The 12851-nt window shown below is 45.5% G+C and overlaps 1 protein-coding gene across 1 annotated transcript; it reads right to left on the bottom strand.

Moving 5' to 3' along the window:
- Window positions 1-1054: 1054 nt before the first annotated feature.
- Dut (deoxyuridine triphosphatase) lies at window positions 1055-10249 on the bottom strand. Its single transcript, XM_057780976.1, has 7 exons — window positions 10147-10249; window positions 9635-9767; window positions 7974-8065; window positions 6867-6911; window positions 1917-1991; window positions 1699-1769; window positions 1055-1430 (listed from the first exon to the last, which is right to left on the bottom strand). The coding sequence occupies exons 1-7, from the start codon at window positions 10235-10237 to the stop codon at window positions 1374-1376; spliced, it is 564 nt and encodes a 187-aa protein (XP_057636959.1). The 5' UTR covers window positions 10238-10249; the 3' UTR covers window positions 1055-1373.
- Window positions 10250-12851: the final 2602 nt, after the last annotated feature.

The raw sequence follows: 12851 nt of genomic DNA on the forward strand, positions 1-12851 counted from the left end.
TTATTCCACGAGATCTGCTTAATTTAAAAAAAAAAACAACTTCCCAATTTAGCCACAGTTTCAAATAAACAGCTTTTACAGTTTTTCTTTTTTCTTTTTTTTTGGTTTTTCGAGACAGGGTTTCTCTGTGGTTTTGGAGCCTGTCCTGGAACTAGCTCTTGTAGACCAGGCTGGTCTCGAACTCAGAGATCCGCCTGCCTCTGCCTCCCAAGTGCTGGGATTAAAGGCGTGTGCCACCACAGCCCAGCGCTTTTACAGTTTTTCAAGCACTCCCTCAGGGTATGCCTTTCCTTTTTCACTTAAGGCAGCATGGGTACACAGCCAGCCTCCCAGTGGGGGAGTCCAACATACAAGCATTTTACTTTCTGTTTGGGGAAGATACCCGTCCCCACCTCTTAGGATGATTAAAAAACAAGAAGGCATTTCTCAGCTAAAATGATGGGTAGGGTGGGAGAGTATAGTTTACACCAACAGAAAATAACTGAAGTGTCCAGGCACGGATTACAGCGCTATCATTACTAGTGCTAAAATTGGCCTATCTTTAAGATTTCTATTCTGTCACTACCTTAAGGCTACGGCGGAGACCGACAGCAGGACCACGAGGGAAGGTAATTAGAGGCAGAAAATCCAAAGCTAATACCGGTCCTACTGGGCCAGGGAACTGTGTGGTAATGGCAGCGCGGGGGAGAATCCCCTCCCCAATTTCATCCACAGTGAGGCCCTTAAGACCAGCCGAGCTGCTTGCAGGCAGTGCAGTGTGCTCTAGGTCCATGGCTGTAAGGAGCAGGTCCCTTTGAGTCCCTTCTGCTCCTGGGTGCAGCCCCTCCCCCACTGGCACACAAGTCCTACTTTAGAGTCTGCCCATAGTAGGTTCCAATCCAGGGCGAGGAGACCTGATGGTCTCAGACCCACAACACCGCCTCTCCTCACACAGCATCTCACAGTAGCGCTGGCTGGCCTCTAAGTCCCAGCAATGCTCCCGACTCAGTCTCTTAAGTGCTGAGTCACGCTTGACCACTTTTTGGTTCTTGAATCAGCTTATGTAAAAGACAGCTTCTGCTAAAGACTTCAATTTTATTGAATTAAAAAACAAGCAAACAAACAAAAAACTTACAATCGAAAAAAGCAATTAGAGCAAAACCAGTAGTTCGAGGACTAGAATTTAAATAATACAATAAAAAAAAAAAAACCAATTGCATACTTGGTTTCATCAAGGCTGCCTCTCAGTGCTACCCTCACAGGCAACCAGAGGCAGAAGAGATGTTCCCATGTGACGTAACAGGTCCCCTTTCCTGCATTCTAGGACATGGCACGCTGCCAGAACTGAAGCTCCTCTTTAGAGCGCTGACACAGCAAAACACTTTAGCAAATTTTCAGTTTTTTCCAGTGGAGCCGAAACCTCCTGAGCCCCTTTCAGTGTTATCCAGTGTCTGAAAGACAAGAGAGGAGGAAGGCACGCCAATCAATCCGTCAGAGCTCTCCGGACAACCCACAAACCCTTAGCCTACCCTGTCACCCCACCATCCGAAAGGCTATGCTCTTCCAGATGAAAACATTCAACGGCCTCACACTGAAAAACCAATCTAGCTTAACTAGCACGGGTCGCGCACACTGTTTAGCTACACACAGCACACTCCCAAACATCCCTCCTCTGCACTTTGAGACGCCATTCGTTCTCCACTCGGCATTTACACTTACTTCAACTTCTTCTAAGTCTGGATAAAAAATCCGCTCACAAATGAGCTGTGCAATCCGATCACCTTTTTTTACTTAAAAAGAAAAGAAAAAACACAGATTACTATTGATATTTATGGATGTATTTTCTATCCTGTCTTATTCAATGAGAACTAGGGTCAGTTTTACTAACACAGGTAACTCAAATTTCCTACACAGGTGAATGTATATACTTAACTCACCTTCAAACTTCTCTTTTCCAAAGTTAAACAGCACGACACCAACATTTCCTCTATAATCCTCGTCTATGACACCGGCTGGAGGAAGGAATAATTTAAAATAATTTAAATTTAAATAAAATTATTTAAAATAATTTAAAAATAGTTATTTTTGATTTATGTCATTAGAACAGCAGGTGTCTTAAGATTATCTCAAAACTACTTTTCCAAAGACTTCCTCAGATTCTCCTTCTTACACCTGACAAAGTGAATTTCACTTTGGTCCTACACAGTCTGGAAACAATTGATATTACTAAAAAACAAGCATTTTAGAAGTGTGTTCCAATTTTCCATCCTGAATGCTTATCAAGTGGTGAGCATCTTGTACTCCAAGCTGGCTGGAGCAAGCATCCTCTCCAACCTCCCGGCCGACTTCACAGTTCACATGCTAAGACTAGCAGAAAAAGATCTGGGCTTTCGAAGTCTTCTCTGCTAACAGCTTTCGTTGATTAAATCAGAGAAACAACACTCCGAGCCCAGCAACCTACAGGGGAAGTCAGTGGTGACATGCTACGTAGCAGTCTTGCAGCTACTAGAACAGTCCACTTGCACAAGAAAATGGGGCAGAACTGCTGCTGTATCTCCCTTTCCATTCAAACCACGAGAGTTCGGTTAACACTGGCTGGTAAGCTGAATGAGTTCTCTTAAAATTTTTGCTGTTGTTGCAACAGCGTGAGTGGAGGTCAGAAGGCAACTATGGGAGTCAGTTCCTCCCATGCACATGCGGGTGTGAACTCCAGTCACCTGGCTTGACAGTGGGGACCTTTACCCCCCAAGCCATCTTGCTGGCCCAAGATTATTTTTAAATATCTAATTAGTACATGTTTGATATTACAAAATTAAATGGATCCTTACAAGAAACCTGAGCTAGGTCCTTGCCACAGCCCAGAAGATACAGGCCTCACAACTGCCCCCAGCCATCCCGGAGTCCGGAACTTGATGTGTTCCCACAAGCACAGATAACGTGGCTAACAGCCCTTCATTTCTATTAGCATAGCAACAAACCTTTCACCAATCCAAATATTATATAAGGTTCCCTTTATTATCAGTTTATTACTCTTCAATAGTTAGGAAAGGAACTGACAAAGATTGGGTCAGCCGTTCTCATACTCTTTGGAGGAAGGTTAGCGGCAGGAACAATGCAGCTTGCACTTCACAAGGAAACCCCAGGATAAGTGTGTGCTGTCCCACGTTGGAGCGAATGACCACAGAAGGCTGGAGAATTTCCACCGTTGAAGACCTCTGAGGCACACAGCCTAATACGCATACTGACTACAAACGAGTCTGTGTAAGATAACCAGGGCTGACTTCCAAATTCTTTTGGTTGTGCTTTATTAGGAAACTATTAAATTACCCAAGCAGCATCACAAGGTAAAAACCAATATTATAGTAATCAAGTTTCTAAGAGTAATTAAATTACTTTAAGTCTTCCGCCCCAAAGAATCAGTTATTCACTGAAACAGCATAAATTCTAGTGATTCCTTTATATGCATATGTAGAAGGGAGTGACATTACTTCTATGCAGAAATAACATAACAACATACGTAACAAACACTCATGTTGCTTTCATGTTTTTGCTATGATACACAAAACAGCCTTGGATGTACATCAGCGCTATCTCTAGTAAGTCACAGGAACTATCCTGGGTCAAAGGACGGACATATACATACATTGCTAGATAAAAAAGATTCCATGGTCTTTTCATTCCCTGTGGGTAAACATTCTTTCCATATGTACAATGGACACTTGTCATACATTTCCATATTTTATCTATGATTTTTATGTTTTTTTCATGAGCTGTAAATATAGTAATTTTCTAGCATATATATATATAAAATCTCCACTGTGTATCTGCAAAATTCTCCTATTGAGAACATTCAAACAGCTAGGTGTCTTGAATCCTACAAGGTCATGTCATTTTATATGCCCGGAATATGAAAATGTGAAAATCTACCAGCAAGCAAATAAACCAAAACAATGCTGGCTCCAGTGGCAAAGGCCTTCAAGGCCAACTGCCTGGGAGGCTGATGCAGAACAACTGCCATGTTCAGGGCTCACCGGGTAACTTAATGAGCTTTTCTCTCATGAAGACAGGAAAAAAGGGCATGGAGACATGGCCAGCACTTAAGAGCACCGGCTGCTCTTACAGGATTTGAGTTCAATTCCTAGAACCCACAAAGCCACTACAAACTACAAGTACAGATAGGACTAAAGAAAGAAAAAAAAGGGGTAGGGGAGAGCACTTGTGTGAGTTCTTGGGGGTCAATCCTAGTACCACTATTATAGAAAGAAAGAAAGAAGAAAGGAAGGAAGGAAGGAAGGAAGGAAGGAAGGAAGGAAGGAAGGAAGGAAGGAAGGAGAAGAAAAGAAAAGAAAGAGAATAAAGGGCAAGTAAACAAAACCCCCAGAGATCGACCTTCTCTGCATGAAGATGGTGAACCCTGTGTGTAATCTCTGACGATGGTGAACGCTGTGTGTAATTTCTACATGAAGATGGTGAACCCTGTGTATAATCTCTGACGATGGTGAACGCTGTGTGTAATTTCTACATGAACATGGTGAACCCTGTGTGTAATTTCTACATGAAGATGGTGAACCCTGTGTGTAATCTCTGACGATGGTGAACGCTGTGTGTAATTTCTACATGAAGATGGTGAACCCTGTGTGTAATCTCTGCATGAAGATCGGTGCGTTCTAATATCTCTTCGTGAAAATGCACCAAGTATCTTGGAAAGTTATCACTGGAAAAACCAGGCACTGGAACTGGCAGTCGGTAATGGACTTCAGGCAAGGCTTTCTGTGTCAAGACTTTGGCATGTCACTGTTGGAAACTTCACTGAAAAGGCTCCACACCTACCAGATGTGAATTCAGAGCACAGTCTTACACAGTCAACTTTTCCTTTTGACCCTTCTTCCAGCCTGAGGCTTCTAACAGCATCTCCCTTCAGTGGCCAACTATGATAAACTTGTACCTAAGAAAAATTCCTTAGATTTTCTGAATCCAAGAACATACCGCAGTGTGATTTTATGAATAACCTCACACCAACCACCGGGCAAACTAACCTTCCAACCACATGCTGTTCCCCCAGACAGTTGGTTTAAGCAGAGCAAAATTTAGAAACAAGGTTGGAGGGGAAAAAGAAGTTTCCACATAAAAATCTGCTACGTCCTTAGGAGACAGAACTGTTAACTTGAATCAAAGTATGTGCTAAACACTGTTGGCTGTTTCACATGCAGAACTTAGCTCTTGTACCCCTCAGAGGCAGGCATACTAAATTCTATTATGCAGATGAGTATAGTCCCTTTCAAAACCCTTTGAAGGTTCAATAAAAATATACAAAACCTTTTATAACTTTAAGTTAGGTAATTAGTATATGCCAAGTGGCTATTTTTGAATTGGTAATTTTTTTTTAATTTTTATTTTATGTGTATGGGTGCTTTGTCTGGGTAGAAGGCTATGCACCACATGCATTCTGTGCCTGAGGAGGTCATAAGAGCATGCCAGAACCTCAGAAATGGAGTTACAGACAGTTGTGAGCTGCCATGCGGTGCTCAGAATTGAACCCAGCTCCTCTGGAAGAGCAGCCAGCGCTCTTATCTGCTGAGCCATCTCTCCAGTCTGTAAAAAGTATTTCTGAAAATTAAATGTAACTCACTAAGCCCTGGGAATTCTCAATCCAAGAGAGAACTGTAAATACCAACCTTAAGGCTACACACAACAGACAACTGTTTAGGCTATCTGCCTTGCCCCACAGTGCCACCTAGTGCCACCATGGGAGACACCAGTACTTTCCAAAACAGGAGGCCCGCGGGTAGACAAGTCCGGGCAAGGAGCCCTTCATCTTCCTTAAGCAACCCACACCCACACTGGCACAGAACAATAAAAACAGGACAGTGAGGGGATGGGCAGTGTTGATTCCACTGGTGAGGGCAGTGGTATTAGAAACACAATTCTAAGCCAATTTTCTCGTTTAAAAAAAACAAAAAAACAAAGCAAACAAAAACCCCCACTTGACACAGTTCTGTAAAAATGGCCGCAAGAAAATCTAGCATACATAGGTATCTGAAGGCCAGTGTCTCTGCAGTCAAAAATACTGGATGAAGAAGAAAGGTCAAGAGTCTGGCACCACAGCAGTGAAGTCATGTGCCCTAATAAGAGCTCAGAAACAACATCATCCTATCAGGAGGGCCGACAAAGATGGCTCAGCAATTAAAAGCACTTGTTGCTCTTGGAGAGGATCTTAGGTTCAGCTGACAGAACCCTCAAGGCAGCTCACAACCTTCTGTAACACCAGGACCAGGGGATGAGGCCCTCTTCTGGTCCCCCAAAGACCCAGGCAAGCACACTGCACATGTATACACAAAGGCAGAATGCTCACACATACCAAATGAATACACACATAAGAATCCTGTCAGGAAAGAGAAGAGGCACGGTTAGAAACCCTGTAGCTACAAGGCGACACTGCCCAAAGGTGACAAGAGAGACAAGTGCCACTGAAGACACTTTCGAGAAACAGAGAAAAACACTGTAGTTAGTCTTGGTACTGTGGGGCAAAGAACCTTGCTACATTTTGCAAAACAAGTATGGCCTTTCAAAGCTAAGAAAATTCTTACAAGTTAGAGCTGTCTAACTAGAACCTTTTGCTAAATAGTTCAGCAAACTATAATTCAATAACCACACAAAAGGTTTTCCTCATCTTTGTATTAAATACAGATTATCAGTACAGCAAAACAAAACCCTTTGTTGGACAGTGCCTGTTCTTAGTAAGACAAGATGCATTTCATATATGATCAGTAGAAATCAGACATTATCAAATAGTATCTAAAACCACAGCATTATTGCCTATTCAGACTTAGAGATTCCCAGAGGCAAGGATACTACAAAATCTCATAGAATAAAGAAATAAATGTTACCTCCTACATCTATGAAGTGCTTTACTGCCAAGCCAGACCGTGGAGCTGAAAACAAAATTGAAAAACAGTGGTCACTTTCAATGGTAAGGGGAAATAGATACACTATTTGCAATATAACTTAAAGTACCACGGTCTCCTCTAAGGTGTTTATTTTCCCCTTAATGTCAGCAGATCACTCTTAAAGAACACTCTTACCATATACTATTCTACCAAAGCTGAAAGAGGCTAGCTTAGAAAAAGTCAATGCCATTTTAATTCAAAACAAACCCAAAGCACCGTCACAAGGCTGGTCGTGGTACCGAAGGGAACAATGGGTTGCTGAGATGGATTGGAAAGGCTCAACCTGAAGCCTTCTGACTAGTATAACCGTGCATGGGGTGTGTGTGTAGATCAGAAGTGGACTCAGTTCTCTCCTGTGCTGGGACCTTCAAAGTGTAGTCAGCGATGCTACAGACCAGCAGAATCCATTTTCCTCCTTTTAAGGGGCAAAGTACTACTGGAGGCTCTACACATGTGTGACAACCGTGTTAGTCCAGGTCTCTTATCTAAGGAAGAGCCTTTGTCTCCAGATAAGTGTCACGTCCCAGAAACTCAGTCCATGTCTTCTCAGCAGTAACGGTACACACACAAGTGCCCCTCGCTCTAATCTCTGGGGCCCAGAGCAAGACAAGGCTCGTGGGTGTGGGTTCAGGCTTCTCTCCCATAATATAAAATGCCAAAGCCATCATAAGACCCCACTTTCTTACACAAATATTAGTCTGCTCATCACTATATTTACAAAGAACGTGACCTCCTATGCAGACTAACTTTTGCAAAGTTACAACACTACTAGAAAAAGCTCCAATTAAAAACCACCCATGTTTTCCATTTTAAGAACCAACAATTGGGTCAGTGTAACAACTCTATAAACTCAAGAAGGTATTTGAAGTAAAAATGCAGAAAGAGGCAAACGTAGACATGTGAAGTGTTTTAAAATAGCTGTGTGTGGCCAGATGGACACTGCCCAAGCTTGCATCAGCTCTCCACTGTGTGCCCACATGACACTAAAATGACAGATGTTACCATACAGGGCAGGCGTGACAGTTACCTGTTTCTTAAACCACTTACCTACTCTTCCATAGCACCCAGAAGGAACAGCGATCTGAATGTCTGTTTTCACAACAGCTTTCTCCATGGGTGCTACTGTATAATCATAGGCACTAAAAAGACATTTAAATAAAGTAAGTATTTATTAAACTTTTTTTCTTTCCAGACACGGTTTCTCTTTATAACAGCCACGGCTGCCCTGCTACTCTTTGTGGACCAGGCTGGCCTTGAACTCAAGAGATCCTCCTGCCTCTGCCTCCCAAGTGATGGAATTAAAGGTGTGTGCCACCACCCCTTTATTAAACTGTTTTTAACATTCTTTGCTGTGATAATGCATATAAACTGTATAGCTATGTCATTACTTCACATAAACTTAGATCCTATAAACAATATTGACAAATTCCTAACTCATCTAAAATGTTTCTTTAGAAGGTAATTTTTCTTTTAGCTTTAAAAAGACGGCCTTAGGTTGGAGGTGGTGGCAGACACCTTTAACCCTAGTGCTCAGGTAGAGAGATCTTGGTGAGCCCAGGCTAGTCAGAACTCCATGGTAAAACCCTGGCTGGGGGTGGGAAAGAAATACCGGCTCACAGCTTAGCTAACTGTTCTCTGAATTTAACAGTGGATCGAGCAGATGCTAATACTGCCACAGCTGTGCGTTTTCGGCATTGAAAGCAATGGCTGGGTATTAGCACGGGGAGCAGAAAGGTAGACTTAATTCACAAACTTTATGGAAAGAAAATGAAAAGCCAAGAAACTGGCAAACAACAGCTAACACTCACTAGGCCCTCACTCCATGCCAGGCACAGTTCTAACCTGCTAACACATGATTCTCCTGAGTGAGGGTGAACCTGCAGAAGAAAAGGGTAAACACGGGTGAGGCGCCCGAGATGCGCTGCATCCTTCTGAGCCAGGTAGATCAACAAATCTCCCAAGCTGTGGCTGTGAACTTCAGTGGCTGAGGAGAAAATTGGCCACCCAATTTTGGGTGTCCATCCCCAGTGGCTCCTGGGATGGACACGGATGAAAACCGATTTCCGAAGGTGCACCTACCAAATGCTGCGCTCCCTTTCTGTTAAAAACGTCAGAGGCTACAATGAGCAGCACTGGAAGTTACTCGGGAGACCTTAATTTAGTCTGGAGAACTGTGATAGCTCCATTCCTTTCACGTGGTATGTGCTCACCAGTCACTTACGAAACACAAAAGACCCCAGCTTACTTACAAGATGTGCAAATTATCTAACCTCTCTCCAGAGACTCGCCATGCTAGATGCATACACACGGGGCATGAGGCTTGATGACCATCGCCAAGTGCTTATACTGCTGAGCCTGGGATCCCCCCTTTCTTAAGTTCCCAGTCTTTGGACGGAATGGCCGTATAGAAATGTAAACAGCGTCCAGGGGTCCTCTTCCTAGACTCCCACGTAGCTTTTCTAACGTGCACACCGTCACCTCTCCGTCAAGGATAAGCCGCGCTCACCGGACCTTCCCCTTGCAAAGGGTGGCGTGCACGCTGCACAGCAATGCTTTTGGCTATGTCAGACGTTTACTTTCCCCTCGCCCGAATCCCTTACAGGGTTTGCTTAGGTAGAACTCTTAAAAGTTTCCGCGAGACCGCTGCGGAGCCACGGCTGCACCGAGGCTCGGGGTTTGCAATCCTGCCGCGTGGCCGTGGCTCTCACCTGTACAGGTCGTAGCCCGCAGCGCGCGCGGACCCGCGGGTGGGAGCCGTGGCGTGCTCCGAGAGGCGCACGAAGCGCAGAGAAGAGCCATCCTCGGCCCGAGCCCGCTTGCTGACCGAGCCGGCGGCCGCGTCTTCCGAGCAGGGCATGGCGGCAAGTGGGGAAAAAAACCAAGAGCGGAATAAGCACCGGAGCCCACCAGCCCGGGAAGAAAAAAAAAACCTCTCCCGCCTGGACGAGCCCACCGCGCAGGACAGGGGCGCCGCCTTCCGCAAAAGGCTCGAGCGCAGCCTAGCGGAGACTCCGACCGCGGCGTGCTCCCCTCCTCGGAGACCCCAATGGACTCGCTCCCGCGCTCGGAGCCCGGCCCCGGCTCCCCGCTACCTGAGCAGGCCCAGCCTCCCCACCCGTGCGCGCGCGCGTGTTTCCTCCGCTGCGTCCCCTCCACCCGCGCGCGCTCCCGGCCCAGCGCCCGCACCCTCCCTTCCCCCCCGCCCGGGCGGGGACTTCACCGGCTCCGTCGCGGCTTCGGCTCTGCACGGGCGGGAGCGCGCGCACGGGGAGCCGAGCCCGCAGGAGCGCACGCGCGCACAGGAGCGCCATGGCGGGTCCCTCCCTGGGAGGCCGGCTCGCACTTTAGGCCCCGCAGGCCCCGAGCCCGCCGCCCCGCCCCGCGCTCCGCCTAGCGGCCTCCTGCGCGCCCTTCCTCGGCCCGACGTTCCGCGGCGCTAAGGAAAGACCGTTCGCCTTCTGCAAGTGAACCGGCAGAGCGTTTTTAAATCTCTTCTCGGCCAAAGCACATGGGAGATCCCGTGGCTGGAAGTCAATTATTCTTTGACTTTACAAAGGGGATAATGAAGGAACTTAATAGACTCTCCGGTTTTGTCTGTAGTATACTACAAACACATGGAAGCCCAGTTGTGATGCACTTGGATTTCAAAATAAATAGAAGGCCCAAGGCATTTTTACAGAAATACCAACTAAACATATTAGGGGATGATCGTCATTTCCATGCCTTTTCTACAGGCCAGTGCCGTCCTCTACTGGGTGTGCAATACACTCTGCTTCCTGAAGCTCCTTGACGAATCTGTTATTAGCCAGGCGGTGGTGGCACACGCTTTAAATCCTAGCACTTGGGAGGCGGAGGCAGGTGGATGGATGGATCTCTGTGAGTGTGAGACCATCCTGGTCTACGGAGTGAGTTCTAGGACAGCCAGGACTACACAGAGAAACCCTGTCTCAAAAAACCAAACAAACGGAAGGAAAAGTTAGAGGAAAAGGGAAAAAAAAACCACATGATGTGTATGTGTGCTTCTGCATCTATGGCCATGCCTGTGTGAGGTCAGCTCGGTCCACGATAGGTGGGTTTAGGGGTGGACTTTTGACCTTTGGTGACCAGGCTTGAGCAATAAGCTCACTGTCCCACTGAGCCTTCTCTCTGGGCCCAGACTTTAAATTTTATTTATATGCCCAGAACTTTGAAATTTCTAGCGTGGGCAGGCGTTCATCTCATTTTCCCGCTTGAGCGACTGTCCTACGCCCTCTGGTCGCGGTGTTTTTCTAACCGTTTCTAGACCCAGCTTTGGCCCCAGCAAAACTCCATTTATCTCCAGGCCATTCTGAAAAAAACTTAAGTGGTCGCCCCGCCCCCCCTCAGAACCGTTTACTACCAGAATATTTTTTATTTACATTTCTTGTTACTACAGTCTGTACATGTATATTTTTTCTTGTCTATTGTCTACTTATTGATTAGATTCAAAATCCATCAGGGAAGGCCCTTATATCCTTCAATTGGCCTTTTATGTTCCTGGTGTAACATGGTAGGTTTCTGAAGCTCACTCCAGGCCCAGTGTCTATTTCTGCCTGCTGTCTGAGGATCAAGGCGCCTCTGAATTTTAACTGAAGGCTTTTTCTTCCGTATATTGCTCTTCAGAATAAGAGACAGGTATGATGCCTTCCCTAAGCGTCTGCACACACCCACTCCCAGTCTCACTCCTTAAGGGCAAGGCCCCTAATGTGTGGGCTTTTCGTGCTGGAATTTCCTTCCCTATCTCTAGATTATGTGTTGACATTTCTCTTAAAATGATACAGAACTTACCTTCTGAATTAGGATAATTCTTTTAACATTATCCTAAACACCAGTCCTGGGAATATTTAATGAGAACGTTTGAGCAGGTCCTCCCTTGAAAGACCTTTGTCCTGACTCCAGCTATCATTCACTACCAAGGCAAATAGTGTGATGCTTTAAAAACCATAGTGCTCTCAAGCCAATTGTTTTATAGGAGCTACATCTAATTTGCCCATTATTTTTTTGTATTGTATTCCAAACATGCTACAGGAAACACATTTAGTTCTTTCTCAGTTATAATTTCCCCCAGGGTATCCTTTTCCATGGTCTGGCTCTGGTCTGTGGTGGTTGAAGTGGCTCTAGCAGGCCTGAGCCTGGTGAACGCAGGCCTGGGCATGGTGAACGCAGGCCTGGGCATGGCTAACACAGGCCTAGGCATGGCCAACACAGGCCAGAGGATGACAAACATCTAACTTTTACCCTTCTTCCCCATTCCCTTGCATTCTTTAAGCTAGCTACCAAGGTCTTTTCTTTCATTTGACCATTTTCTTCTCCTGAAGTTGACTACCAAGGTTCAGTTATCAAAGTCTTGAAGTCCGGCAATCAAAACTCCCCCTTTTGGCTGCCTTAATTACCTTGTCCAATCAAAATTAGCCAACTCATCCTAAGAGGAATTTTACATTTTACCTTAATAAACTGCCATTTGCCTACAGGCTACTTCTGTCTCCTCTCTATCCAGAGGCAACCCTTTGTCCCTCTGAGGCAAGTATCCCTTCCCCCTACTCTGTTGTCCCCTTCCCCTTCTCCCTTATCCTCTGTCCCTTATCTTTGTCTCTTATTCCCTGCTCTTTGTCCCTCTGAGGTGAGGAAGTCTTCATTGTGCTGAGAACTTGATCTGGGGTGTCTTGTGACTTCAAGGTTGTTCCCGCTCATCCTGAGCGTGGTTCCAGGGATCAAGTGTCTGGCTCTTAATTTGTTCCTTCGTTTTTGCTGGAGTCCTTTCTAGTAGTTTCTGAAGAGAGTTCCCATGAGAAATTGTTTGAATCCGTGCTTCCCTGATCATGTAATAATTATAGCTCTCTTCTAGTCCCAGATCAAAATTTCTCTTCACCCAAGACACTTACAACCAGAAGTGACTCCTGCTCCCAT

The sequence above is a fragment of the Chionomys nivalis genome, chromosome 9 (assembly GCF_950005125.1).
Source record: "Chionomys nivalis chromosome 9, mChiNiv1.1, whole genome shotgun sequence".
Classification (NCBI taxonomy): domain Eukaryota; kingdom Metazoa; phylum Chordata; class Mammalia; order Rodentia; family Cricetidae; genus Chionomys; species Chionomys nivalis.

Excerpts from the sequence above, each read along its gene's own strand:
- Dut (XM_057780976.1), bottom strand. The coding sequence starts at position 10,237 with ATGGCGCTCCTGTGCGCGCGTGCGCTCCTGCGGGCTCGGCTCCCCGTG. Across the intron at positions 9,768-10,146 it reads CCGAAGCCGCGACGGAGCCG|ACGCGGCCGCCGGCTCGGTC; the intron begins GTGAAGTCCCCG and ends CCTGCTCGGAAG. Across the intron at positions 1,770-1,916 it reads TGGAAAAGAGAAGTTTGAAG|TAAAAAAAGGTGATCGGATT; the intron begins GTGAGTTAAGTA and ends TTTCTTTTTAAG.